Source organism: Drosophila sulfurigaster, chromosome 3 (genome assembly GCF_023558435.1).
Source record: "Drosophila sulfurigaster albostrigata strain 15112-1811.04 chromosome 3, ASM2355843v2, whole genome shotgun sequence".
Lineage (NCBI taxonomy): Eukaryota > Metazoa > Arthropoda > Insecta > Diptera > Drosophilidae > Drosophila > Drosophila sulfurigaster.
Genome location: NC_084883.1, coordinates 12,503,252 through 12,529,563, shown reverse-complemented (window position 1 = coordinate 12,529,563; position 26,312 = coordinate 12,503,252). Strand labels below are relative to the sequence as shown.

The 26,312-nt window shown below is 41.2% G+C and overlaps 5 protein-coding genes across 8 annotated transcripts in view; 2 read left to right on the top strand and 3 right to left on the bottom strand.

Moving 5' to 3' along the window:
* Nucleotides 1-14: 14 nt before the first annotated feature.
* Nucleotides 15-992, bottom strand: LOC133846015 (dynein regulatory complex protein 8). 2 transcript variants are annotated; one of them, XM_062280715.1, is made up of 4 exons: nucleotides 840-992; nucleotides 546-762; nucleotides 284-494; nucleotides 15-231 (listed from the first exon to the last, which is right to left on the bottom strand). In XM_062280715.1, the coding sequence occupies exons 1-4, from the start codon at nucleotides 850-852 to the stop codon at nucleotides 154-156; spliced, it is 519 nt and encodes a 172-aa protein (XP_062136699.1). In that variant the 5' UTR covers nucleotides 853-992; the 3' UTR covers nucleotides 15-153. The 2 variants fall into 2 exon arrangements, with proteins under 2 accessions (XP_062136699.1, XP_062136698.1); XM_062280714.1 differs by having other exon boundaries at nucleotides 546-783; nucleotides 840-991.
* Nucleotides 993-1,362: 370 nt separating this feature from the next.
* On the top strand, nucleotides 1,363-16,415 carry LOC133846012 (membrane-associated guanylate kinase, WW and PDZ domain-containing protein 2). Its single transcript, XM_062280709.1, has 6 exons — nucleotides 1,363-1,730; nucleotides 4,166-5,226; nucleotides 12,834-13,011; nucleotides 13,074-15,213; nucleotides 15,275-15,497; nucleotides 15,557-16,415. Exons 2-6 carry the CDS (start codon nucleotides 4,407-4,409, stop codon nucleotides 15,970-15,972), a joined length of 3,777 nt encoding a protein of 1,258 aa, XP_062136693.1. The 5' UTR covers nucleotides 1,363-1,730; nucleotides 4,166-4,406; the 3' UTR covers nucleotides 15,973-16,415.
* Nucleotides 16,416-16,471: 56 nt separating this feature from the next.
* Nucleotides 16,472-17,204, bottom strand: LOC133846016 (protein mago nashi). The gene is made up of 2 exons (XM_062280716.1): nucleotides 16,817-17,204; nucleotides 16,472-16,746 (listed from the first exon to the last, which is right to left on the bottom strand). The coding sequence occupies exons 1-2, from the start codon at nucleotides 17,075-17,077 to the stop codon at nucleotides 16,564-16,566; spliced, it is 444 nt and encodes a 147-aa protein (XP_062136700.1). The 5' UTR covers nucleotides 17,078-17,204; the 3' UTR covers nucleotides 16,472-16,563.
* A 289-nt stretch (nucleotides 17,205-17,493) lies between these two features.
* Nucleotides 17,494-22,562, top strand: LOC133846013 (protein O-mannosyl-transferase Tmtc3). Of its 2 annotated transcripts, none has more exons than XM_062280711.1 (4): nucleotides 17,494-17,639; nucleotides 19,085-20,509; nucleotides 20,567-21,348; nucleotides 21,407-22,562. In XM_062280711.1, exons 2-4 carry the CDS (start codon nucleotides 19,312-19,314, stop codon nucleotides 22,289-22,291), a joined length of 2,865 nt encoding a protein of 954 aa, XP_062136695.1. In that variant the 5' UTR covers nucleotides 17,494-17,639; nucleotides 19,085-19,311; the 3' UTR covers nucleotides 22,292-22,562. The 2 variants fall into 2 exon arrangements, with proteins under 2 accessions (XP_062136695.1, XP_062136696.1); XM_062280712.1 differs by lacking the exon at nucleotides 17,494-17,639 and adding an exon at nucleotides 18,814-18,832.
* Nucleotides 22,563-23,045: 483 nt separating this feature from the next.
* Nucleotides 23,046-26,312, bottom strand: part of LOC133843847 (protein king tubby) — a 30,805-nt gene continuing 27,538 nt past the window's right edge. Inside the window, exons 3-7 of one of the 2 annotated variants that reach the window (XM_062277585.1) lie at nucleotides 25,707-25,980; nucleotides 25,170-25,643; nucleotides 24,387-24,577; nucleotides 24,188-24,325; nucleotides 23,048-24,127 (exon numbers count right to left, since the gene is read on the bottom strand). In XM_062277585.1, the coding sequence (XP_062133569.1) occupies nucleotides 23,858-24,127; nucleotides 24,188-24,325; nucleotides 24,387-24,577; nucleotides 25,170-25,643; nucleotides 25,707-25,980 (1,347 nt within the window). In that variant the 3' untranslated portion in view covers nucleotides 23,048-23,857. Of the gene's footprint in view, nucleotides 24,128-24,187; nucleotides 24,326-24,386; nucleotides 24,578-25,169; nucleotides 25,981-26,312 lie in introns of both variants that reach the window. The other variant, XM_062277583.1, reaches the window with a different exon arrangement.

The following is a 26,312-nucleotide window of genomic DNA, read 5'->3' as shown; positions in this document are numbered from 1 at the left end:
TTTATTTTGAAAAGTTCTGTCGCTAATATCAGCAATATCTTGTATTTTAACAAATAATATAACAAATTATTATTAAAGTAATTCATAACTAATTAATTTGTTTACACTTAAATTTCAATTTTACATTATTTTTACATCAACACTTGAACTGCGCTACTTTTTCTTTTCCTTCTCGTTAGCAGCCAGTTCTTCCTTCACTGCTTCTGCAACATCATAGATTGTGGTTTTGTGCTGAAAAATAACTAGCTATAGATTTATTTACCGAAAATATATGAACATAGACCTTCAGCTTATTAATATAGAATATATAGGGAATATTATCCGTTATTGGATCTATGGCCACTGGCCACATTGCGTCCAATTCTTCTTTATTGAACACTTCTCCTTCTTCACTCATTAATTTACCAAAATATTCTTTCGTGAGAAATCGCTTATTTTCCGGATCTAAAACTTCAAAAGCTTCTAAAAGTTTTTGAGGACTAGCAGGCTCCATTCTAAATAAAATTATTATTTTAAAATCTACAAGCCTATTACTCTATCTTTACTTTCTTTCCATAAGCAAATGTGAGACGTGAGCCATGAACCTAGGCAAATGCGTCTCTCCTGGATTCTCAACTGAATCCGTTGCCGCAATGATTTCGTTGACTTCTTTATTTGTTGGAACGCATCCCAAAAATCTCAGCACATTTCCTATATTACGAGTATCTATATATTTATCGCCATGATGATCGAAAATACAGAATGCTTCGGAGATGCGAACCTCTAGTTCATTCGAAAGAGAAACTGTATATAATTGTCAGTTTGGAGTTTGGTAACTACAAAGTTGCGGTTTTACTTACTTCCAATTTCCATATTAAAGACAAATTTTGTACTGTATTTTTAATTTTTTTATTTTTTTTTTAAATTGTTATTACAGAGAATTTTTCATTTAAAATGTTTACTTGGAAATATTTATAAAGATAAGACTACTTTTGAGATTAATTTGTAGACATGCTTGCTATATCAAACTTTTTCCTAAAATAATAATTTGAATTTTGTTTCACATCACCCTGTTTGCCAAGAATTTTTAACACTTAATTTAAATTATTTTAACGCGCCAACCCTTAACGCAAAGCAAATAAACAGGCAGTGGGAACGGCTCTTTTCAAATAGTTGCTTCGCAGAAGCGAATTCATTCGGGGTGAATGGCTATCGATAAGTGGCTATGCACTAATAATATCGATACCACAAAAATATTGAGTGCATTGCTATCGTGCGTGACAGATCATTAGTTGCCGCTGTGGTTGTTTTGTGGTTTGCATTTATAAAATTGAGCATTTATTCGGTTATGTTTATTGCGTAGTGATATTTTTTTTTGCGTTTTATAATTGTCTTGCATTTTTTAACCAATATCTTTACCAAGTGCATGTGTTGGTGTTTTGTGTGAAGCAACAGGTATACACGCAACTGAGTCGCGATACTATCGCGCAAAAGATTGTTTAGTTGTTGTTGAGATTCTGCTTGAAACGGTCGCGCCGCGCATGTTTGGACCGTCACTCGAAACCTTTACAGCGGGAAAAATAAAATGAAATGTGTGTGCATGTGAAAAAAACAATGCAGTGCAGTCTATTAAAGGCATTTAACAATTATTAAATAAATTTGTGCATCTATGAAAACGCGAAACGGCTCGCGGCCAGTTTATTTTGGAGTACTATCTTCGGCGCAGGTGTAGCGCGTTTCTCAGCGAGAAGGTACAACAACAAAGGCAACAAGTTCAAACATATCCATATTATCGCATTTAACAAGCCGTAGCTGTGTAGCTGGTGCCTGTGTGAGTGTGTCTGTGCCTGTCCGTGTCCGTGTGTGTGTGTGTCCGCTCAATTTGGAAACGCGCTTGTGTATGTGTGTGTGTTTGTGGTATTCAATGCTCCGAAATGGAAAGTGCTTTTGCCTGCTGTTGCAGCTCCTGCATTTGTTTTGATCGATCTCTGCGAAAATCGAAGTAAATAAAAAAGAGAGGTGCGAAGAATGAAAGTGATTTGTTGTTTAGGTGTTGTTATTGTTGGCGAGTACACAACAACAATTGCAAATGGTGTTTACGCTGTGACAACAGTTTTCACTCATATTTTCACAATCCACACGCATTCCACACATAGAAAGTGGATTACATTTCTGATTGATTGCAATTACGAACTCACACTTGTTTTTATATATGTATGTATGTATATACATATGTCTCACATGTGTGTGAGGGAAATTTAAGTACACACGTTTGTTAAATATGCAAAGTTGTATTTTTAGTTTCAGTTAGTTTTTTTTGTTAGCTGCCCACTTAATCATAATCATATAGTAGACTTGAGTGACGGCCACCGCTAATTCCCATATAAATAAAGCGGCACCTTGGCGCATCATCCACAAACAACAACAACAACAATGTTATTGTCAACATAAAAAGCCAGCGTAGTAAACGACGCTTATAATTAAAAAACGTTAATGATAAATTTCTCCCATGAAGTGAAATGGTCTGCAGTTTACTTTGTTGTTTTTTTCGCTCGTTTCTCGTTTATTTTTTTTTTGCGGTTGCGGTTGCTGTTGCGGTGTTGTTGCCGCCCAGCAGCAACTTGCAAGTTATTGTGGCGCCGCTTCAGTGGAAAGTTTGCACCTCTTTGCCACACTCGTGGTACGTGCACTTTTCGCCTTTTTCGGGTTTGGCGACAGGTGGCCAGCAGCGTGCAACGTGCAACGTGCATCACAGTCAGCGATCCAAGCGCTGACCATAGGATCTCCTTGTGTTGCAACAACTCTCGCGGCGTCTCGCGGCATCGACTCGTTTTCTGAGTACTAAACTATCCTGCAACTGCGTCTAGTGGCAAGTGCACTGCAGTTGCCACCACCAATACCCACACACACACTTACTCATAAACATAGTATGTGTGTGTGTGTGTGTGTTTAAATGTGGGGGTTACCTTTGCTGTTGTTGTTTGTGGCATCATGTCTGACTGGTCGATCTGGTGGCATGGAATGAAAACTTGTTTCTCGCCTTTGTTGTTCTCTTTATTGCCGTTGTTGTTGTTGTTGGTGTTGCTGGCATTCTTTGCTGGTGATTGTTACCACAGTTCCCTACACTCGATGTTGGTGTGCCTCTCAATTTTATTCTTTTCTTCTCTCTTCTCTCGTTTTTTTTTTTATTATTATTGGAGTACATTTCTCGCTTGAGGAATTTAATATTATTCCGTGCCCCTTTATTTCGCACAGTTAATTTTCTCCTTCATTTTCGTTATTCATAATCGCTTTGCATGACTCAAAAGTTTTGAATATTCAAAACACAAAAAGGGGAAAAGAATAACATTCGGCTTGTTTACCATATTCGGAAATGGAAGAATTTAGGGGAAGTATCTAACTATGACGCAGAAGTCTTTAAAAGGTGCTAGTTTTAAGATCATTTTGATTGGAATTGGTTTAGAATTAAGACATATTTATGGCTAATGAAACCATTTTTAATTTTGGTGTTGTTTTCAAAAATCGCTTTTTATAGAGACATCGATATAATGATTATTGTCGCACACTCCTCATTTTGCATAATTCTTCATAGATCACATTCCAATAAAAGAATTTATATTGGTAGCATGATATATTTTGTATATCATTTCAGTATTCAAATCCAAATTTCATACAAAATTCAAGTTTTACACTTTAATATATTGTATGTAAATTAATAGATCTCATTGATAATTTTTTTCTTCATTCCATTGCGTCTGCTTTGTAGTAATCTTTTTATTTAGAGTTTATTGAGAGTTGTCATTGACATTTTTTAAGATCCCGAAAATTTGGAAATCATAGTAGAAGAGATGATTGTTTTTTGGTTTAAGAAATTGAAGTCACAAATAATGACGTTTGTGCCTAAATTCCTTTGAAAGATTATATTATATATAAAAATGTTTACCCGAAATTTTAATATTGAAATTAATAGTCTTAGAATTATTATTTCGCTCGCAATTCCTCGTACCAATTTATTGAAATATGCAATTTGCAATTCGTCATCCCATTTTTAATGAAATATATTAAACAATAAAGATACACAACTTTCGATGTTTTCGTTTAGATTGTAGAGTATCTGCTAGTCGAAATGCTTTTGTCACTCGCTCATAATGTTTGTTTTGCCATCCGGTTTTTGCGTTCTTTGCAGCTTTTCCAATGCCCAGTGAATAAAATGTGATGATGGTGTGAGATACTCGAATGCTTGACGACAAACCCAATGACGCAGCGAACACGAGATAATAATTAAACCAAACGATACAAATATATTAAACTATTCTAATTGCGATGGCAATGAGTGCGGATTAAGTGAAACAAAACAAAACAAAAAAAAAGCGGATAAATCGCGAAACGAAGAAACTTTCGACCTCGTTCAAAAAATCGTGGCCAAGATGCCAATAATAACAGCGACGACAACAACAACAGCGACAGCAGCAGCAGCAGCAGCAGCAGCGAGTGGTGCAGTGGCAGCTGCGGTGATTAAAAGCGGTGCAAAGGCGACGACGGCAGCGCCAACGTCGAGCGATTATCTAATGTTGCAACATCAGCAGCAGCAGCAACAGTTCAACAGTCATTATTATCAGCAACCGCAGCAGCAGCAGCAGCAACAGTTGGCGCCACCGTCAGTTGTGCTAAATGCTTCCCACCAACACACACATTCACATCCACATGGACATCCTGTTGTGGCAGCAGCAGCAGCAGCAGCAACAACATCAGCAGCGGTGGCAACAACAACCACAGCTGTGGCTATGGCATCAACCAGTTTTGCAACATTTAACGGAAACTCAAGTCTAAATTCTAACCTTGCCAACGGAAGTAGCCGCAACAACCACAGCAACAAATTCAATTGCAACGACGTCAACGACTTAACTGCAACTGGCAACGGCAACACCAACAGCAACAGCCACAGTGATGGCAACGGTTATGCCATGCACAAGGCAACGCCACCGATGGCCACCTTGGCACCTGCCCCGCCCCTTGGACTGCCGCCACCCGCCATCAAGAAGACGCAGGCCGCATCGCTGCACGCGTCACGCGAAGATGTCGCCTCACTTGGTGGCACCTCATCGGTCAACAGCCAAGTGTCCGGTCAGTTTATTGGCAATGGTAACGGGAGTGGCAACAACAACATCATCACCGGCAGCAGCGGCAGCATTATTGGAGTCAACGGCGGCGCAGTCAGCGGACGCAGCATCTTGAAGGGAAGCAAGGGTAAGCAACCAATCGATGATGTCATTTTATATTAAGGTTTAATGAAGGTGGCTGCATGCAGCCCCATCAAACATAAATTACTGGCATTAGCTATGAGATGAACTTAACTATACGTCTGTTCATTGCTATTAACACCCTGTTGTCAGTGTGTAATATCTAATATTACACATATCTAACTTATCGACAGCACTCATATGGAGTTAGTTAGGCTTACTTGAGAGATGTCGATGGAAGAGAGAGAAATGTATAATTGTATTTTCATTCTATTAAAATCTTGAAAAAAAAACATTAAATGAATCGACATACAAATTTCTAATGATACTTGCCATTGTATTAGCTTGGGTATAGCCAGAAAACTACTTTGCAAAGCTTTGTATAGCTGTAATAAAACTGTAAGACAGTCATTGGATAAAGGTATATTTTATTCATTTGTATTGCTATTTAGAGTGTTCAATACATAACATATTATAAGATCCTTTTGCAAACCTTTAATAGGACTTGCTTTGAGGATTTTACGATATTTTTATTCAAATAAAAGAAATGAAAATACGCATTTTTGGTTTTAAAGACCAATATGGCTACGGCTATTTAAAAGATTAAAAAAAAACAAATACATAATGCAATTGAAAGCATGTCAATTTATGCTGGTGGTGGAAGCAACAACTTTTGTTTTAATAAATTCGAAAGTATCATTAAAATAATCACCCACATTCATTCATTTATATACCTCGATCATTAAAAGCCAACCATTAGAATGCATTCTATTTCCATCGATTAGCTTCTTTCTCTCACGGATTCTAAAAAATTTTGTGTGTTCACACGAGAGCACGTATTTTTCATTTTGGAAAAATTGCCACTTAAAAAGTGCTCATCTGAAATGGACCTTAAGATTACTAAGGCTTTATCATTAGTGTTCTTATTGCTAGTGTTCTTATAAAGTAAAATTGGTTTTAGCTTTCATCAACTCTTTTCTTATGTTTTTAAATGAAAACAAAACCTATTCAATATGCATTTTTAAAACAAAATGCTAAGAAAACTGCATACTTTTGAATAATTTTTAATTTTAAATGGATAGACGAACGCCTTAACTTAGTTTTTCACAAGTCTTATTTCCCAAAAAAATAATTAAATGTATAAAACGATAAAGAAAAAAAACGCATTTAAAATCAACTTATTTGAATACCTTCTACTTAAAAGTCAAGCTTTTAAATCTATTTATTTTAATGCATTTTCACTCAAAAGTCAAGCACTCTCGTTTTATTTGCTAATCCCAAATAGAGAGTGCCAGACATCTCCCCACATTTGTCTAAATAAATGACTTGTTTGGTCTGCGTCTGATGTAGTTCTTTTGCTGCTGTTTTTGTTAATCATTCCGGTCCAAATAACAACCAAATATCGTCCATCTTTTTTCATTTCCGCCCACATGGCGACCGCATGATACGAATTCGACTAATGCACTTTGAATGCCACAGAGTTGAGAGTAAATGTGCAACTGCCTCCTGTGGCAGGGCTGAAAAGAAATGTATTCAACTTGCCACAGCGTGTCGAGTGTCGAATCGAGGCACAACGGGGCGGCTGAGCAATAAGTGTGAACGTAAAAGTTCAATTGATTCGGCTTGTTTTACGGCTTTTGCTTTTACTTTTGTTTTGCTGCTTTGTTGTTGCCTCTGTTGCTGTTGTTTCAGCCGCCACGTGCCAATTGTTTACACGTCATGCTCAACTAAAAATAAATAAAAAGAAATGTAAAGACAAAGGGTCAGCTGTAAGACAAACCCATTTCTCACTTCTGCTTGTGGGTCTTCTTTTCAGTCTTACCGTGTTCTAAGACGGCTAAACAATTCGCTTTCAATGTATTGTCCATGTCTCTGCCTGTCTTTCTTTCACTTGAACTTTGCAGAGCTTTGGTCAATTTCTTTCAGCCGGATTAAAGCACATTCCGGATGACAGAGAGCAATAAATACCCGAGTAAACTTTGCTCCAATTCCGCGTCAAGTGGCACATTCTTTGACAAATCCACTTGCCATCGAATTAAATAGCTTTGCAAGGCGTCGTAGTAAATTATTGTGATAGTGGGTTAACCACATTTACATCCACACACAGAGACACAAAGACTGTGAGACACAGATGTTCATTCATGAAACCCAAAGCCAAACCACGGATAAGCAAAACGAGTTCACGCCAAAGCCAAAACCAAACCAAATCGTCGACCCACATGTCATGTGAGCAGCTGCTCGATGTGTGGATGGATGTTTTTGTTTTTGGGGGCGGTTAGGCGTGGCGAATTATTGATATTTATAGTTTAAAAACTAATTCAAAGCGTGGAGTGGACAATTGGTTAAACGCTCTTGATTAACATGTTGAACACAACGTTTTGCCTAACCAGAAGACGACACCCACTTTAAGGCCAAAGAGCGGACGATGTAAAACAAAGCCAAAATAGAGCAATTTTCAAAAGAAAAAGCTATTTCGATTTGTTCGCTTCCAACGGAAGTTGGGCAAGTGGCGAGTGACTCAATAGAGCTGTCCGTCTGTCCATCTGTCTGTCCGTCTCTTGTTTGTTTGTTTGTTTTTGATGGCTATAGCATTGTTATAGCTTTGCTAACAGCTCAAGAGTTTACTTCAGCTTAATTATTAGCGCGTTTCTTGCGTTGCCCGTAAAATGTGTGAATTTATTGGTTGAGCTGAAACCGAGTCTGTATGCTAATCATAATGCGGTTGGTGGTGAATGAGACACCACTGTACATGCACCAGTGATGGCAATGAACTTGGCGGTCACCCACGAGGAAACACCTTGCAACATCGCGCTACGTTGCGCCTTATCATTTACGCGTCACGTCAGAGTCAATTAGCAGAACCGACGACGTCGACGTCGACGCCGGCGTTGGCATTCGCGTCATATGATGCGATTATTAATTTCTTGATTACGACAACATTGTGACATGCAAAAGGAAACCAAAACCAAAAAGGTCTTGGGCACTTCGTGCAAGCCAAGTTAACGAAGCAGCAAAATCCAATTAGATGCAATCATTAGGGCGACTACCACAAACCCCAACGAATGATGAATCAGCTGCAGTCTTCCTACTCTCTAGAACAAAGACACTTCCTTCAAGTGCTGTCTCCACTGAAGTGGAGCACATTTGGCCCGGCTCAATGACACTAATTATATTGCGCACATGCGAAGAGAGAGCTTCGACATCGACAACGACTCTCTTTTTCAATAGATTTGACCGGCAGCCAAAGACTTAAGTTCCAGACCTCACTAAATTGTTAGTTGCACTTAATTGAAGTGCACTCACTCGCTTCTGCTATGAATAACAAATTGATTATGCCGCCTGCCTAAAGGCACCTATAGAAATAAAGTTCTTTGTAAGTGACCCTCCTTTGTCTGACTTTATTTTGAATACCCGGTCACTGAATATTACATGGTTTATATAGCTTGCTTGTCATTTGAAATGTAGGTGACTGTATTGAGATTTTATTATTAAAAAATATATAAATGCTTCATTCAAGTATGCTCTACTGTCCGCTACCCATCTTCAATAAAATCATATTCTAAACATATACCGTACTAATGTAGAGTATTAAGTTAGATTTGGTATATCGTTGTAATACTACATTCAAAATATACTACAGAGTACAAAACATACCCGATGGTCAGTCAACTACGTATTTGCAATAAAACTATATTCTAAAAATATTCCGAATTAATACAAATAATAATAAAATATTCCAGAACGTTAGTTTGGTAGATCTTTATAGAACTACATTCAAAATATACTATATAGTACAAAATATACTAGACTATCACTCATTCAAAATATACTATATGACAGATTACAAAATATACCAGACTATCAGCCAATGAAACTAAGACCCTAAAGAAAATGTAGAGAACACAATATAAAAATTTGTAAAATTTAAAGAAATATTAAATATTAGACTCGCGACAACCTTTTTCATATAAATCAAAAACCATTAAATTGTGAGGAAATACTGTCACATATTGTGTGGATTCTTTCAGCTTTAAAGTAAAGCCATTTCTAAGAACATTTCTTGTTTCTTATCTATTCGATCAGTTAAGTATGCCAGGTATTCATGAGTCAAGCTTACGTTTTGTTTTCTTTTTTTGTTGAAATTATATTGGAATTTCCCACAAGCTGGCACGACTGCAAAGTGACTCATACTCTGCAGTCAAGCGATTGACCTTCGAAGTTTGTTTAGCTGTCAAAGAATACATCCATCCATTACTCATAATTAGAGGTTTCGTCTGCAGACCGCAGACTGTGAAGTCTTGACTTCTGCAGCCTGATTGACAACGAAACGATAATCACGCAAAAATTGTGCTTAATTGCAGATTTCGAGAAGTTTGAGAGATGCGACTGCAGTTCCAGATTGCAATTCGTTTGCAACTTGGACTCATTGTTAGATCAGGCAACAATGCATTCTCAAGCTAGCTAAATATAAACAGCAAGACACGCCCCGAAAAAAAACTTACAGATGGGGCATGCAACACTGGCGAGGCAACAATTGAAGCAACATGTTATTTATGAACAGTTCATTGACTTCCAAAAGAAAGCAAATCCCAGCAAGAAACGCGCTCTTAAACTTGTATACTAAACAGAAGATCAGTGCTCGTAATCGTCCAAATACAATAGAACTTTTAATGTCTTTTAGATTGGCATCGAATAGATGAGTCGACTTCTCTTCTTTCTCTCTTTTTTGTTGTTTGTATTCTTTCGTGTTTAGTTTCTAGCTCATCTCAACTGTTTCATGCTGATGAAGTTTTCAAGTTTCAAGGTTTCGAGTTCACCATTTATCTTGTGCACAGCAGAAGTAAGATAAGCATTATTTTGCATAGATACCGAAAACTAGAGAAATAGATAACTAGTGCAAACTGAACAGTAGCCGGAAATACTGAAATTTCAGAACTAACAGAGATGTGCAAACACAAAATGCAAACAAATACACACTTCAACTAATAGATAATTACGGAACCATGTTTCCACTATCTTTGGAATGTGATGTAGGCAAACAACTATCACAATAATTATTTTCCGATTAATTGTGATATGAAATTGTTAAACATTTCGTTTGCTTACTAGATAAATTCGATTTTTCTTCCTCCTCCTAATAGTTTCTGGGTGATAAATGTAGTTTTTAATTGTTTTAGGAAAACAACGTAATTGGAAATCTCTAAGAGCAGTTTTCTTTAAAAATTCTGTTTTATTTTACTCTTCCCATTTCTCTCGTTATATATGTTCGTAATTTAGGAGAGGAATTTATTTCTCAATTCAAATTTATATAGCTTTTAAATCTGTACTTCAATTTTAATTAACTCTAGTTTATCTTTTGCTTTTTAAACTTTTCAAAAAGTGTGTTAAATAATTCATATCAAACATGTTTGGTTTTGGTTTATTGCGAATTTGTTATTTTACTGTCTCTCAATGAATAATACATTAATGAACGTTTAACATTTTAAACCCTCGCCTAATATATCCATACCCGTATTTTTGGTGTGTTGAACTAAAGTGCTCTGAATATTTTCGCCATTACTGTAATTTTGATGTGAGCACGCAATCGTTGCAATGTTCGTGTCACGACATAAGCAGCTCACGCAGTTTTAAATGTGTTATCACGACTCGTCTATCAGAGGCATGTTATAACAGACTCTTACCTGGTTCGCTTTCATTGAGCCCTCGGTAATAAAAAGAACTGTATTTTTGTGCCACATCTGGCGATCCCAATACTGGGTTGGGTTCGTCGCCTCTCGCCTGCTCCACAGATATGTGTACACAAGCAAGGGGGAGGCAGCGGGTGGAGGGGCAAATATTAAAGTAAACTGTGCCACAGCGAAAAAAAAAGAGAAAAAAAAAGAAGCGCAGCGCCAACAACTTCCGTGCTTGGGCTCGTTCGTTCACACTTTCTGGATTATGCAGCCTCCAGTCAAACTCATACACACACAGACAGAGAGAAAGAGAGCGAGATGGACATATGTATGTGTGATGTTCTTATACATTGAAGCTTCTATTTGCGTTAGTTGCCCCCAACGTGAATCGAACACGAAGCGCTTTTACCGTTTACCGACGCTCGCCTTTGATAAGACTCCCATCTCCAACTGCCCTCTCTCTATATCTCTATCTCTGTCGCTCACATGGCCTATACCTCTCCTCTCTCTGTTTGCCCTTTGTGCAGCAGCAACAGCAGCAGCTGGCAAACGGCACATATAAATATTTATCTTTTGCTATGCAAATGATTCGCATTCGTTACGATGAGTTGATTTTTTGCGATGAGCTTCGAGTGTGCGTTGTCTGGTCGAACGATATGAATATGAATAATACGCGACTCTCTATATATGGGCCAGTTCTCTATAAATGGGCTAACGATGGCTGAGCTCAGATGACTCGACGACAGCTCGATCGCAGTTACATTAAAAGCCTGCGCCTCTATTTTAATGAGCAGCATATTTTTTGCATCACATTAAGTCATCGTCGGTCCAATGACTTCTCCATTCGATCTCTCTCCATTCACCATTCACATTTCCTAGTTACTGAGCAATGTTTGCATACCATTCGAAGTCTGGGTCATTTAGATGATTTTTCCTGCTCTGCAGTTAATCAATACGGTTGCTGCTACAACTAGGTCATAAGCGCAATTAAGCTGTTTGGTTAATAATGCTCGGACTGAGGACTTCTTTGTCTATTTGGCTGGCATCAAAACAGTTTACGGTTCACTCAACACTGCAGTAGCAAATTGGCTCTTGAGGGCGAGTCGAGTCCAATGCAGCAGCAGCCACGTCCTATAGCCGGAAGGGAGCCAAGTATTTTCGTCTCGCTGCACAGCAAAACTCTTTGGCTAGGGCGACGAATCATTCAACCAAACGCTGATTGTGAACCGAACATAAACATATCCGGTTTGAGGTTAGTTTTATTGGCTTTATTGGTTGTGTCAGGTTCATTAATCGACTCCATTTGAGTGAATAGGTCAGTTTTCCGAATTTTGACGGGTTCTAATCGTGGGAAACTGTTCTATTAATGAAATAGTTAAGTTAAGTAGTTCAATATCATAGGAAACTATTCTATTAAGTTATAATATAATACTCTATATAGACTTCGAATTTAGTCTTCCAAAAATGGTTCTCTAAAATTAGAGGTAGTAAGAAGAGGCTATAAACATTTTTGTACTACTAATATATACAATAAAATATATTTATCGACTTATCGGGACTATATTATGAAGCATCTTAATTTCCCAAGCATTCGTTGATACAACCCATAATAAAGAAATCTGTTCAATTTTTATGTTTATTTCGATTTAATGATTTGATCTTTGGTAGACCTTAGCACCTTATTAGAAATCATTGTCTTTAACTTGTCGTCATTTGAAAACACATTAAAAATTCCTACTAAAGATAGGAAATATCTTAATGAGGAGAGAACAAATCTATTTCCAATAAAGTTAAGAAATTAGAAGAGCATTCTTCATTACTTGAAACAGTAGATCTCATTGTTATCAGCGCTGTTTGTACAGTTTACTGATCTATAAAATCAATTAACCCTTACTTCATCTCAACTTCAATACAATTTTATCTTCTTTATGCCTTCCCATAGAAAACCTGCTGCAGAATACGTATTACAATGGTGAAGGCGGTGGCAGCAGCATGGGCAGCGAATGCGGTGGACCAGAGATCAATCCGACAAACCACGAAGATCCCGGCGACGGTCTTGGACCACTGCCTCCCAAATGGGAGACAGCTTATACGGAGCGTGGCGAGTTGTACTTCATAGAGTAAGTACAATTAATCCCATTCATAAACTACAATTTAATTAAATTACAATTTTTTTCTGTAGCCACAACACGGGCACCTCACATTGGCTGGATCCACGTCTCTCGAAGTATCAGAAGAAATCGCTGGAAGATTGCTGTGAGGACGAGCTGCCGTATGGCTGGGAGAAGATCGAGGACTCCATGTATGGCATGTATTTTATCGATCATGTGAATCGCCGTACGCAGTACGAGAATCCAGTGCTAGAGGCGAAGCGTCGTGCGGCCGAGCAACGACAACAACAACAGGAGCAGCTGCAGCTGCAACAGCAGCAATCGCAACTGCCACCGCAGCAGCCACAGCAACGCTCCAAGACACCCACAGCGGCATTAGAAGCGGCGACCATGCAAACGCCTTTGCCACCCACATCGTTGCCCATGTCCAAGCTGCCGTATAAATTCACGCGAAATCCGGCAGAGTTGCAGGGACAGCGCATCAATACGACGCTGCTGAAGTCGACGCGGGGCTTGGGCTTCACCATTGTGGGCAGCGATGGCAGCAATGGCAGCGATGTCGAGGAGTTTCTGCAGATAAAAACTGTGGTGCCGAATGGTCCAGCTTGGCTCGATGGCCAACTGCAGACGGGCGATGTTCTGGTCTATGTGAATGACACTTGTGTGCTGGGTTATACGCATCACGACATGGTCAATATCTTCCAATCTATTTTGCCAGGAGAGACGGCTGCCTTGGAGGTTTGTCGTGGCTATCCGCTGCCTTTCGATCCCAATGATCCCAACACTGAGGTGGTAACCACCATGGCCGTGGATGGTTTGCCGTGCGATGCGGAGAAGCAGCGTCGCCTGAATGTTGATCTCAACATAGATGGCAACTACAATTTCTTGGATCTTTCCGGCGAGGGCGGCAGCAAGGCAGCTGGCAGTGGCTTTATACTGATGAAGAAACCCGAGTTGTATACGTTCTCCATCATGAAGGGTTCCATGGGCTTTGGCTTCACCATTGCAGACTCCGCCTGTGGTCAGATTGTGAAAAAGATTCTCGATCGCAATTGCTGCACACAACTGCTCGAGGGCGATGTGTTGCTCGAGATCAATGGCATCAATGTGCGCAACAAGCCGCATTTCTATGTAGTGGAGCTGCTCAAGGAGTGCAGCCAAACCACGCCCACAGCCCTTAAGATACAACGCACGCCGCCCGAGCAGCCAGCGCCCAGTCAGAGCAATCAACTGGGCTTGGGCAATGTGGCTAAGCTGCGCAAGAACTTTGTGGGCGGCACCGGCGGCGGATTGTTTCGCAGCAAGACACCAACTGCAGATCTGTACAGCACACAGCCCAAGGAGGTGCTGCCCATGCGTCCCAAGACGCCACTAGTGGACACGCGACGTGCTCGTGTCCTCACGCCCAGCAATGAGTTGCAGCAACAGCAGCTAACAGATGTGGAGACGACAACGGAGAATAAGGCGCTGCACCTGCAGGCACAGGGCAAATCGAACAACAGTCTGCAGGAGCTGGACGACATTCCCTTCATGGATCCCTATCCCAAGATGGTTAGTCGCCTGAGCGAACGCCTGGCCGAGGCCACGCTCCAGGGTGTTGTCGACGTGGACGTGGATGTGGACGATGGTGGCGGCAATTACAATCCCATTTATGGCCTGCCGCCGAGCATGCAACCGTTGCCCTTGCCTCTGGCGCATCACGAGTCCTGCTATTGCTACGACTGCCAAGCACAGCGCTATCAACGACCCCAGCAAGCCTCTTCCGCCTCCCAGCTGGGCTACTATGTCCAGCAGTCAGCTGCAGTCCCTACTGTGCCACCTGGTCAGTACTCGCCAATGCAGGCGGCACACATTCAGAACGAACGCATGCAGCGGCGTGTCAATGAGCTGCTCAGCGACAGAAGACGCGTGGGATTTGCCAATCTGGAGCCGCAGGCACAGCAGCAGCAGTTGACGATGCCGCTGCAGATGCAGCATTCGCCCAGCTGGCGTAATGGCGCATTGCTCGATGTCTCGGAGGATGCGGATCAGTGTGAGCTCACCGAGGTGACACTGGAGCGTCAGGCCATGGGCTTTGGCTTTCGCATTGTCGGCGGCACCGAGGAGGGCTCTCAGGTGACGGTGGGTCACATTGTGCCCGGCGGTGCGGCAGACAATGATCAGCGCATTGCCACTGGCGACGAGATACTCAGCATCGATGGCATCAATGTGGTAAGTATTAAACTAGTGCACTTAATGAACTATTTTTCACTGTCTTCTCTTCTTCACTTAGCTCAATTCATCGCACCACAAAGTTGTCTCGCTGGTGGGCGAGTCTGCAGTTCGTGGTCAGGTCACAATGATACTGCGTCGTCGTCGTGCTCCTCTGCTGCAGCAGGCGCCGCTGGCACAGCTGCGTCGCTATCCCTACGATGTGATTGTGAGTCGTCACGAGAACGAGGGCTTTGGCTTTGTTATTATCTCGTCCTCTAACCACTACTATGGTTCCACAATAGGTGAGTGCCTCGCCTTGTAAATAAACCAACAAATACTTATATATTTTTCCAAACCCTAGGCAAACTGATTCCCGGCAGTCCCGCAGATCGTTGTGGCGAGCTTAAGGTCGGTGATCGCATCATCGCTGTTAATCGCATTGACATTGCGGGCATGTCGCACGGCGATGTCGTCAATCTGATCAAGGAGTCAGGATTGCATGTCCGCCTTACCATCGGTTGTCCGCTCAAAGAGGGTGGTCCAAGTCCCGGCGGCAGCAGCGTCGGGTTGGGATCCAACACGCCTCTCCAGGCATCGCCCAGCCTGCTGAAGGCGCCGCAGTCACAACAGCAACAACAACAACAACAGCAGCAACACCAACAGTTGCAGCAACTGGAGATGCCGGGATTGGGTCCAATGCCTGGCAGCTATTTGGAGCGTCCCAGCACAAATATTGCGGCCACACTTGCCCTCCACCAGCAGCAGCCACAGTTATGACTCTGAGATCTACGCATTCGGCTCTACAAGAGCTTTCTCTAGTTACACATAGTAGTTAAATGTCAAATGTACGTTTATCAAGTGCATTTTACAGTGCCGTAGTCTTAATTTAGAACTGCTAAGTAACCCCAAAGACTGAATTTAGTAAGCAAATCAACCATCAGCATATTCAATACATTAATTTTTTGAATCTACGTAGCCTTAGAACTTGGTTTCTTTTACAAAACAATTGTATATCGTTAAGTAATTAATCAAAATGAACTTGTGAGCTTCTAAACCAACTTGAATCTGACTGTAAGATATATCCGTTTGTAAGCATATATAGAAAATATCAGTATATATGAATATAGCTTAAGAGTTGTTTATACACGCATACCATAATCATAGTTTACAAATTGTACAAATGTAAAGGACTTAAATATTTTTTATCCATACGTTTTTAATATGTTGTTCAATAAATGATATTACAACAACTTCGCCAAGTTAACAAATCATGGAATTACAAAATTGTATGAGTCAGCTAATGTACATATTTGCGTTTATTATAGAAAATGAGTTGAATACATTTGGGGAGCAGTGAATTATTCGATATTATATGGGCTTAATCTTGAAGTGCAGACCGATGAGTGAGAAGACCAAGCACTTGAGATCCTGCACTAGATAATAGAAGCATCGCAGGCCTTCTGGATCTTTTGAACGGTTAACATCCACTAATGAGCCGGTCTTTGACGTAGTAAACGAAATGTGCTCATCACCAATGACAATCTCCAACTCCTAAAATGTTACAAATCATGCAAGACGGTTAATAGGAATCGTTAACTGTATTGAAAGCTATATTACTCACCTGGCGACCGACGCGATCTGGTGGCGGCCAAGGCAGATCATCTTCCTGCATTATTTCAGAGTCGATAATAATGCGTTTCAGCTCCTCCATCACTGACTGGTGCACAAATGCTTCTTTGCGGATCATGGTGTCGTTTTTATAGTTGGAATTGTTGGCGTACCGCAGTTTGCCATCTGGTCGGAACTCAAACTCCAGAAACTCGTGTCCAAACTTGCCTTTGTGGCCCACATAGTAGCGCAAATAGAAGTCCTCGGTTGACATAGCTTTGTTGTTTGCTATTTAAGTGCGGTAAATTATTTTTTTCTACCAATTTACCAAAACGAAAATATTTCTCTGCAAAACGCTGCTTTCTACAAGAGTGGCTGCAAGTTGAATGGGGAAATATACTGAAAAACTATAGAATGGTCATATTGCTTAAAATGCCGGTATCGGTAAAGTTTCAATATTCGATAAGTAGTTGTACATATCGATTTCCAAGCATGAATGTTACCAAAATGATTGTATTTAACAGTTTTTTTCTTTTAATAAGAATTGTTTTTTAAAAACACATTTTTATTATAAAGATATTATTTGATTTTGTATTTAATAATAAATTCGTTCTATTAAAAGGTTGCGCCAATTCTCAATTATTGTCTGGCAGCAATGTAAGTGTAACCAGCTGGTAACTAATGTGGTTATTTTTATCTTGGTATATTTTACGACATAAGATGTGGTCACGCTGATAGGAAAGACAAATTGGCCAAAGCCGAGTTTGATTTTGTGTTAAAATGTAACTTTATTTAATTTAGCTGTAACTACCTCCATAACTTGCGGATTTAATGCGGTAAGCAAAGTTCAAAGTTAAAGTGAATGTAAAAAGTGATTTAGAACTCAATGACAACATTGTAGTAACAGACTGCAATAATTTGCAACAAAGTATGCAAACTTTGCGTGTTATGTACAACATTTATAGGTTTGTTTTTGGTTTCATTGTTGTTGTAGTTGCGATGTAATGGCGTCGCAAAAATGTACATGTGTGGAAAGAGAACACGCGCGGCATAAATCAGGGGTGGCTGATAGCAATGTTCTACCAGCAAGCAGCAGCTTCCTTGACGAAGTTGCAGGGATCTCGGTCAAAGTAATTTTACAAAAACACTTTGGAAAGAGCGGCGCGTGAGAGCGCCCATATTGCTGTGTGTGTATGAGTGTGTTTGTGCTGTTGTTGTCACCAAAAAACGAAAGTGCAAGGATTCGAGTTGAGCATGCGCCGCAAAAGGCGGGAAAAATCAACAAGCTTTTCCTTGTGTTGCCGGCACACGACACACGTGCCCCGTCCATATACAATTCGTCGTCCTTCGTGCAAATTATGTCGGTCGTGCAACAAAGTTGCTCTCACAACACTGTTTATGCGTGAGTGTATTCGCTCTCGCCCTCTTTGTTTGCTTAACTGTTTCTCTCACTCGCTCTCTCTACTTTGCGCGACGTTTGCGATTACGTTTACTTTGGTGGTGTTTTGTTTTGACTGCCTGCTGCCGTTGCCACAAAATCGATGACATTGAGTGCAACATTGTTGTCGCTGCTTCTGCTGGAAATGTTGCATCCACACATCCGCATACCGATGAACTCCAACTGCATGTCCTGCCCTGCTGTGACCTTTCCTGGCCTCGCCCAGTAATACATTTTTTCTCATTTACTTGACTTCTTCACACTGTAATTTTCTCTCTGTGCAAGTTTTGCCGGCAGTCGCTGCTGCCTCTCTGTTGCTGCTGACGTCGCAATCGACGTCGACTTCGACGTTGCTGCTGCGCCAGTTACAACTTTGTTAACTTCGGGACGTTGCTGTTTGCAGTCGGTGTTTGGTATTGAGGACAGTAACCGGGACGAAGTTACTTTGTTGCGCATTAATTGATTTTTTCCGGGTTCTTTGCCATACAGCAGTCGAAAGAAAATTCAAGTAAAATATTGTTGCTGAAAAAGAAAAAAAGGGAAAACATTGTAAGCACTTAGTTGCAACTTGCTGTAAGTGTGGCAAGTGTGGTAAGTAGTTTGTGAAAAGTTTGACACTTATTTATTAAGTTTATTTAGAAACAAGACATTTAAGGAACTAGAGTACTAATAGTATATAACAATTTCTTTTTTATAGGTGAACATATCGTATAGTAATAATACATTTAAAAAACTAGAGTACCAATAAAATATGATAGTTTAGGAATAACTAATAACTCTTAACAAATACTTAATTTTGTTAACTTCAATAATCAATTGTTTTTATATTTATATTTTTTGCAGACAATGTAGAAGCTTTCTCATACGCTTTAAGGACACAAACACTCACACACATTCATAGCAAACTTTGGCAGCTGGCTTACAACATTCCAATTTTGGTCTCGTGAAGTAATTATGGATACATGAATTGAAGCGCTGCACGGACTGGAAAGCGCAGCAAGTAACGGGAAGGGCAGAGGCAGAGACAGAGTCAGTGGCAGAAATAGAGACACCGCGCGCAAGAGTTAACCATGTCAACGAACCCCAACCAACAACAACAACAGCAGCAGCAGCAGCAGCAGCAGTTACATCAACAACATGCAACAGCAATAACAACAGCAAGAGAGCGGACTGGGAGCAACAGCAGCACTAAGAGGGCCCGATGTGGTGGCAGTGGCAATAACACAACAGAGAAATGCAGCAGCTCCAAGCGCAATTTGCTCGAATTTCTAAGCATTTGCATTGCGTGCATCGTGTGCTATTACAACAGCACGCAGTGCGGTTTGGTCTTTGACGATATTAGCGCGATTAGAGACAACAAGGATCTGCGACCGAGCACACCGCTGAAGAATGTGTTCCTCAACGATTTCTGGGGTACGCCTATGCGTAAGGAGCAGTCACACAAATCGTATCGGCCTCTGACAGTGCTCACATTCCGTTTCAACTACTTGCTGCATGCTCTGGAGCCGTTCGGCTATCATTTCGTCAACCTGCTGCTGCACATCGCTGTCTGTTTGCTGTGGCGTCGTGTCTGCCGCCTTTTGCTGCGCCAATGCGTTGCACTGCAACCCAGTGACGAGGCGACAACAGCACCACACTCAACCCTATCGAGCAGCTCGCTCAACACATGCGCCTTTGTGGCCTCGCTCCTATTTGCCACACACCCGGTGCACACCGAGGCCGTTACTGGCGTCGTTGGTCGTGCTGAATTGCTCTCTTCCATCTGCTACCTAGGCGCCTTTCTCAGCTATGCGCATGCAACGAGTGCCGCACGTCGCACGAAGTGGCCAACACTGTGTCTGTGCTTTGCCAGTTGCCTGCTGGCCTCAATGCTGTGCAAGGAGCAGGGCATCACGGTTGCCGGTATCTGTGCTGTCTACGAGCTGTTTGTAGTGCAACAACTGCGACCGCTGCATCTGTGCAACTTTGTGCTGCGTCTGTTCGAAGAGCAACCATCTGCGAAGAATTCGTCGCCATCCGCAGGCAGCCCAAGCAGACGCTGGTCGTCAACGCTATGGAAGCGCTTGGCCTTCTTGGCCAGTGTGACAGTGGCGCTGCTCGTGGGACGTGTCTACGTGATGGGCTCTCAGCTGCCCATCTTTACGCGCTTCGACAATCCCGCCTCATCAGCTCCCACTCCCATACGCCAGCTCACCTATGGCTATCTCATCTATCTGAACTCTTGGCTGCTGTTGTGTCCATCGTTGCTCTGCTGTGATTGGACCATGGGTAAGACTGCAATTCATAACTGTTTATAGTCTCATATTAATTGTATTTATCTTGCAGGCACTGTACCGCTGCTGGAGGGATTTGCGGATGCGCGAAACGTGGCCACGTTGTGCACCTTTCTGGGACTTGCTGCACTCACAGCGAAAGCGTGTTGCTCACGCAATCTGCCGCAGTCGCGCATACTACTCATGTGCCTCGGCTGGCTGGTGCTTCCCTTTTTGCCCGCCTCGAATCTATTCTTTCCCGTGGGCTTTGTCGTAGCGGAGCGAATTCTCTACATGCCCTCGATGGGCTATTGTCTGCTGGTTGCCTATGGCTTTCAGCAGCTGCAGTCGCGTTGGAGCCGAAGTGGACGTCGTGTGGCACAGTTGGCGCTGGTTGCTTTGCTGGTGTCGCATGCGTTGAAGACGCAGCAACGCAACTGGGACTGGCGCAGCGAGTACTCGCTGTTCATGTCCGGTGTGCATGTGAATCAACGCAATGCCAAGCTCTACAACAACGTGGGACACGCGCTGGAGAACGAGGCACAGTACGAGGAGGCGCTGCTGTATTTCCAGCAGGCTGTGCGCATACAGGCGGATGATATTGGCGCTCACATCAATGTGGGTCGCACCTTCAACAATCTGAAACGCTATGCGGAGGCTGAGCAGGCGTATGTGCGTGCCAAGGCTTTGTTTCCGCAGGCCAAGCCTGGCGTTAGCTATCATGCACGCATTGCTCCCAATCACTTGAATGTATTTATCAATCTCGCCAATCTGATTGCCAAGAACCAAACACGGCTGGAGGAGGCGGATCATCTGTATCGTCAGGCCATCAGCATGCGCAGTGATTATGTGCAGGTGAGTTGAGACCGCTGCTTTAAAGTATTCTAAACTTATTTGGTTTCATCCCTAACAGGCCTACATCAATCGCGGTGATATACTAATGAAGCTGAATCGCACAGCTCAGGCGCAAGAAGTTTACGAGCAGGCGCTGCTCTATGACAGCGAAAATGCCGACATCTATTACAATTTGGGAGTCGTGTTTCTGGAACAGGGCAAGAGCCAGCAGGCGCACGTCTACTTCAACAAGGCCATCGAACTGTTTCCAGAGCACGAACAGGCGCTGCTTAATTCGGCCATTCTGCTACAGGAGCTGGGTGGCGAGGAGGCGCGTCAACTGTCTCGTAAACGTCTCTATCAGGTGCTGGCAAGGGATGACAACAACGAGAAGGTATACTTCAATCTGGGCATGCTGGCCATGGATGAGTCCAGCGTTGACGAGGCTGAGCAATTCTTTAAGCGCGCCATTCACCTCAAATCGGACTTTCGCAGCGCGCTCTTCAACTTAGCGCTGTTGCTGGCAGATACGAAGCGACCATTGGATGCAGTGCCGTTTCTGAATCAATTGATACGCCACCATCCGACGCATGTGAAGGGTCTGATCTTGCTGGGTGACATCTACATCAATCACATGAAGGATCTGGATGCAGCCGAGAAATGCTATCGCAGCATACTGCGGAACGAGCCACACAACACTCAGGGTCTGCACAATCTCTGTGTGGTCTTCGTCGAGCGCAAATGGCTGGCCAAGGCGGCAGCATGCCTGCAATACGCGCAGCGTCTCGCACCTGGCGAGGATTACATCGGACGGCATCTGCAGATTGTCATTGCACGCCTGCAGAAAATCAACAAGTTACCTGATACATCGCCTGAGCGGCAGTTGGCCTACGAGGACTACGATCCACTCGAATACAAGCTTCCAGATAGTCGGGGCATGCACAAAGCTCGAACGCGATCATAGCAACACTTGCTCTAAGCCCTTGTAAATGTGAGATCGTGATTATTTTGCAGTAGTAGTGACATTTTTTAATTTGATCATCCCAATGAAATGGTCGTGTTTTTAATAACGAAATACTAGCTGGTAACAAACTACGTAATCTCAACCTGAACCTTGTTTTGTAAATAATCTTCAATTGTTGTTTTTAAGCAAATGACGTACGCCGAAATACTGCATTTATTGTATACAAATGAAATTGTACTTAATGGCATTAAATAAAACTAAATGTACTTAATGGTGAAAAGCTGTTATTAACTTTAAATTGATGGGATATTGATAAGTAATATATGATTGATTTTAAATTCATTGCAAATTTGATGCCGAACATTCCAAAGTTGTAGTTTTGTTTCTAGATTGAAATCCTTTTAAAATAGAAATAAATTTCTTTTCGCTTCAAATTTTTGACACGCTCACTTCCGCCACCGGAAATCAATAAAGATCGAATAATTATTCGAAATTCTTGGAAATTTGGTTGGAATCAGATAAAAATTGCAAAAGTCATAAAGAAATACTTTTGGCTGGACATAAAGTACTATACCAAATAAAGCCTTTGGCTTATTTTAGTATTTTTGCGGTACATTAATTCGGTATATTTCAAGAATAATACCGCGCTGTCTTCGGTTACCTCACAGTCGAGTCGACTGTAGCTTTCTGCTCGTTTTTACTTCGAATTAATAAAAGATAATTTATATTACGTTAAATAAATTCCATTTATTTATAATAGCATTTCGATTTGTATTGATTTTTATTGACAATTTCTTAATTCGTAATACATACATAAATATATGTTGAAAAATAATTATATGCTACGTAAGATTCTGACTTAATTGTAAGAAGAGCTCGGCACAAATAGTAATGCTCTCTTATGGACTAATAGTAATCGTTTATGATACACATCAATACATATAAATATAAATAGTTGCTTACGAGTATATATATATATATATTTTTTTGTATATTCGTTTCGCTCGCCAGCTGTATTCAAATTATAAAATTCTCTTGCATTTTGCATTATTTTGATTTCTTTCATTATTTCCCGTTTTACAAAATCGGTGAGCACATTTTTATTTTGCATAAATGGTACAATGAAGTTAGCCGTCAATATACAATATCTCATAAATTTTACTATATATGTACTTCTCTAAACATATACATATATATATTATATTTGGTTTGTTATCTACCAGGCCGGGTGACTAGATTTGTGGAATAGCTAAATACAGATCTTTAGGTATACTACATACACTTGACGTTTGAGCAGTGAAACATTTAGAGAGGGAGATTACTGAGAATATCAGGATTTACGTAGATATAATTCGAGTTGTGAATTGACAGATATACAGATATTTAAGATATATGCAACTGGCTGAAGTTCTCGATGGAGTCGAAGGGTGACTCTTAAATGCCAGAAGAACATTAAAGTTGCTTTTATTCCAGATATTTACTTGAAACAATGAGTGAGTATAAATAAGGCAATCGCAAGTGCTGCGAAAAGTCCTTGCATTCAGGACAATTTGTGTGTGCTCGTCTTCACTCGCAGGCAATCTTGCCATCGAAGCTGCTCAGAGCTATGGCAAAGGCTTGCATGGCGCACAAAGGATAGCGATAATCCATGGTAAACACATCCTCGGAGGTGCGACCAAACTGCATGACTATATACTCTGGATCGGAGTCGTGCACCAGCTGAAAGTTCTTCACCGATGCCTGCGTGACACGACCGTGAAAATTGAGCACATACGATTGAGTTTCATCGTTCCAGACTGGCGTCTTGTTGTGCAGCTCCACAATGTTGTCCATGTTCTAAGTGAGAAGAAGATTAGTTAGTAAGCAGTATTATGGAATTAAGTGAGTGAAAGTAACCTTCATTTTCCACAAGTCGAGTATGCCTTGCTGCTTGGGATCCGCTGAGCTAATCTTGACGCGTTGATCATCCTCCGTCATGCCTGGCAGTATCACAGTCATGTTGCGTGGTCCCTTGAAGCCAAGTATATTGGTGTCCTATAATAACAAAATATATCATTAATAATAAATAGACAAATGCTAAAACCAATTGACTTACATAGATGATTACTGCCAGATCGAGACGAGGACTCTCTGTGCTTTCCTTGTTGCCATTGTCAAACACTGTGAACGAGGTGCCAAACACATTGGAACGCAGCTTGCCGCAGAAACCATCCGCATTGCGCGACAGATCGGTGGGATCGCAGCTGACGATGTAGTTGGATGTTTTGCTCTTCTTACGCTTGCGTCCTAGAAATGAAATTATTATTAATAAACAGAAAAAAAGAACGACGTTCTAGAAACAAGAATATAATTATTGATAGAAGAACTTCAAATTGAAAAAATTCTTGAAGCAGGGTTTAAATTTTAGATTTCCAATTCACGATTGAATAACATTTTATGTCAATATTAAAATCTTTCTTAAATAATCTTTTAATCTTCATAGAAAGAAATAACTTTCTAAACACAGGATATTAAAAACAATCTAAATTTATGAACGTTTGATATTGAAATAAGAATATATTTGCTTCTTCAAACTATTTAAGTTAATAACAATCTTATTTAAAAAATGTGCTACCTAATTTTAAGTCTTGATTTAGATTTTGCTTTCTCGGTTCAATTCTTGAAATTTTTCCATTCATGAAATAAGAATATATTATTGTATTTTAAGAGTCTAGAATTTAGAAATAATGTAGAATTTCGATCATGATTTAAGCATTTTTCTTCTGAATTCAGTTTGGATATCAGAACATAATGATTCAATAATTTGTTCTTGATTTATGAACCTTTTTTAGTGTGTACAAAAACGTTGTAAGTAGTGTACTTGAATTGTTAAACTTACCACCTAGCAGAAAGATCTTCTTGCCATAGTCGCGCTCCAGGTGCAGATAATAGATAGGAAATAGACCCCGATCCATGCCCTTGCGATCGCGTGTAATGCGGCACTTGTAGAGCACTCCCTGCGGCGCCGGTTGCATAACGAACTGATCAATGTTGCCAATGACATCTCCCTCGGACTCGCCGCTTCCCCCAACACTGCCGCTGCCATTGCCTGCTCCATTGCTGCCCTCCATCTCACCATCGTCTTTGTAGGACGAACTGATGCCTGCCGGACGCACTGGGGCAACATTCGAGATATTCCGATTAGCGTAGTCATCTTCATCCAAGGTATCGCTGAAGCTTTGCTGTCGCAAGCGAGTGCGCTGCGATTGTGTCGAGTTGGCACTGAGCGGAGGCAGCGGCTGCTCAACAACTGTCACCGGGCTGCTCTCCTCATCCTCCAGCTCATGCGACGAGATCTCCTCAATCAAGTCGGCTAAATGAAGAGCAGTTTTAAGTAAAACTAGTTTTGAACTCTCTACGCGTGAGTGCAACTTACCTTCCTGATTGATGGTGCTAAGGCTGCGCAAGTTGTTCGAATTGTTGCGATTTGAGTGGACTGAGGTCGACAGGTTAACGCTGCCGCTGTTGTTGCTCAGTATCTGATCCGGATTCTGTGTCGAGCCCATGAACTGCATGGGTCCATCGTACGCATGCAGCTCCCGGCTGTTGCTTCGCATGCCGGACATGGGCCGGTTGATCTGTAGGTCACTTGCCTGCACCATTCCCGGCGAGGCGCGCTTCTGCCGGATGTAAGCGTCCATCAGCTGGCGCTGTAACAACAAAAATGCGTATTGCAATTTAATTTTGGTTGATGAAATACAGTACAAATAAACTAATTCTATTTAATTTCGTATTTATAAATATATTTTTAAATTATTTTCATCATATTCATATATATTCAAGCCAAAATTATTATGCTAACGTCTTTAAATGGAGGATACTCAATTTTTCCACCACAAATTTAGATTGTCCTAGTTCTTAGGGTCTTCCTGAATCAATCGTGACTTTTGGATAGATATTTTTTAAGTGATTTAAGGCTTCTCTATGATCTTTTCCAATTTATTTTTTATTATTTCATGTCTTTCTACTTTAAATTTAAATA

Coding starts and splice junctions, on each gene's coding strand:
- LOC133846015 (XM_062280714.1), bottom strand. Junction 495..545: donor CATTTGCTTATGGAAAGAAA/GTAAAGATAGAG, acceptor AATTTTATTTAG/AATGGAGCCTGCTAGTCCTC. Junction 232..283: donor TCTATATTAATAAGCTGAAG/GTCTATGTTCAT, acceptor GTTATTTTTCAG/CACAAAACCACAATCTATGA.
- LOC133846012 (XM_062280709.1), top strand. CDS start 4,407: ATGCCAATAATAACAGCGACGACAACAACAACAGCGACAGCAGCAGCA. Junction 5,227..12,833: donor CATCTTGAAGGGAAGCAAGG/GTAAGCAACCAA, acceptor GCCTTCCCATAG/AAAACCTGCTGCAGAATACG. Junction 13,012..13,073: donor GGCGAGTTGTACTTCATAGA/GTAAGTACAATT, acceptor TTTTTTCTGTAG/CCACAACACGGGCACCTCAC.
- LOC133846016 (XM_062280716.1), bottom strand. CDS start 17,077: ATGTCAACCGAGGACTTCTATTTGCGCTACTATGTGGGCCACAAAGGC. Junction 16,747..16,816: donor CAGATCGCGTCGGTCGCCAG/GTGAGTAATATA, acceptor GTAACATTTTAG/GAGTTGGAGATTGTCATTGG.
- LOC133846013 (XM_062280711.1), top strand. CDS start 19,312: ATGTCAACGAACCCCAACCAACAACAACAACAGCAGCAGCAGCAGCAG. Junction 20,510..20,566: donor CTGCTGTGATTGGACCATGG/GTAAGACTGCAA, acceptor TTTATCTTGCAG/GCACTGTACCGCTGCTGGAG. Junction 21,349..21,406: donor TGCGCAGTGATTATGTGCAG/GTGAGTTGAGAC, acceptor CATCCCTAACAG/GCCTACATCAATCGCGGTGA.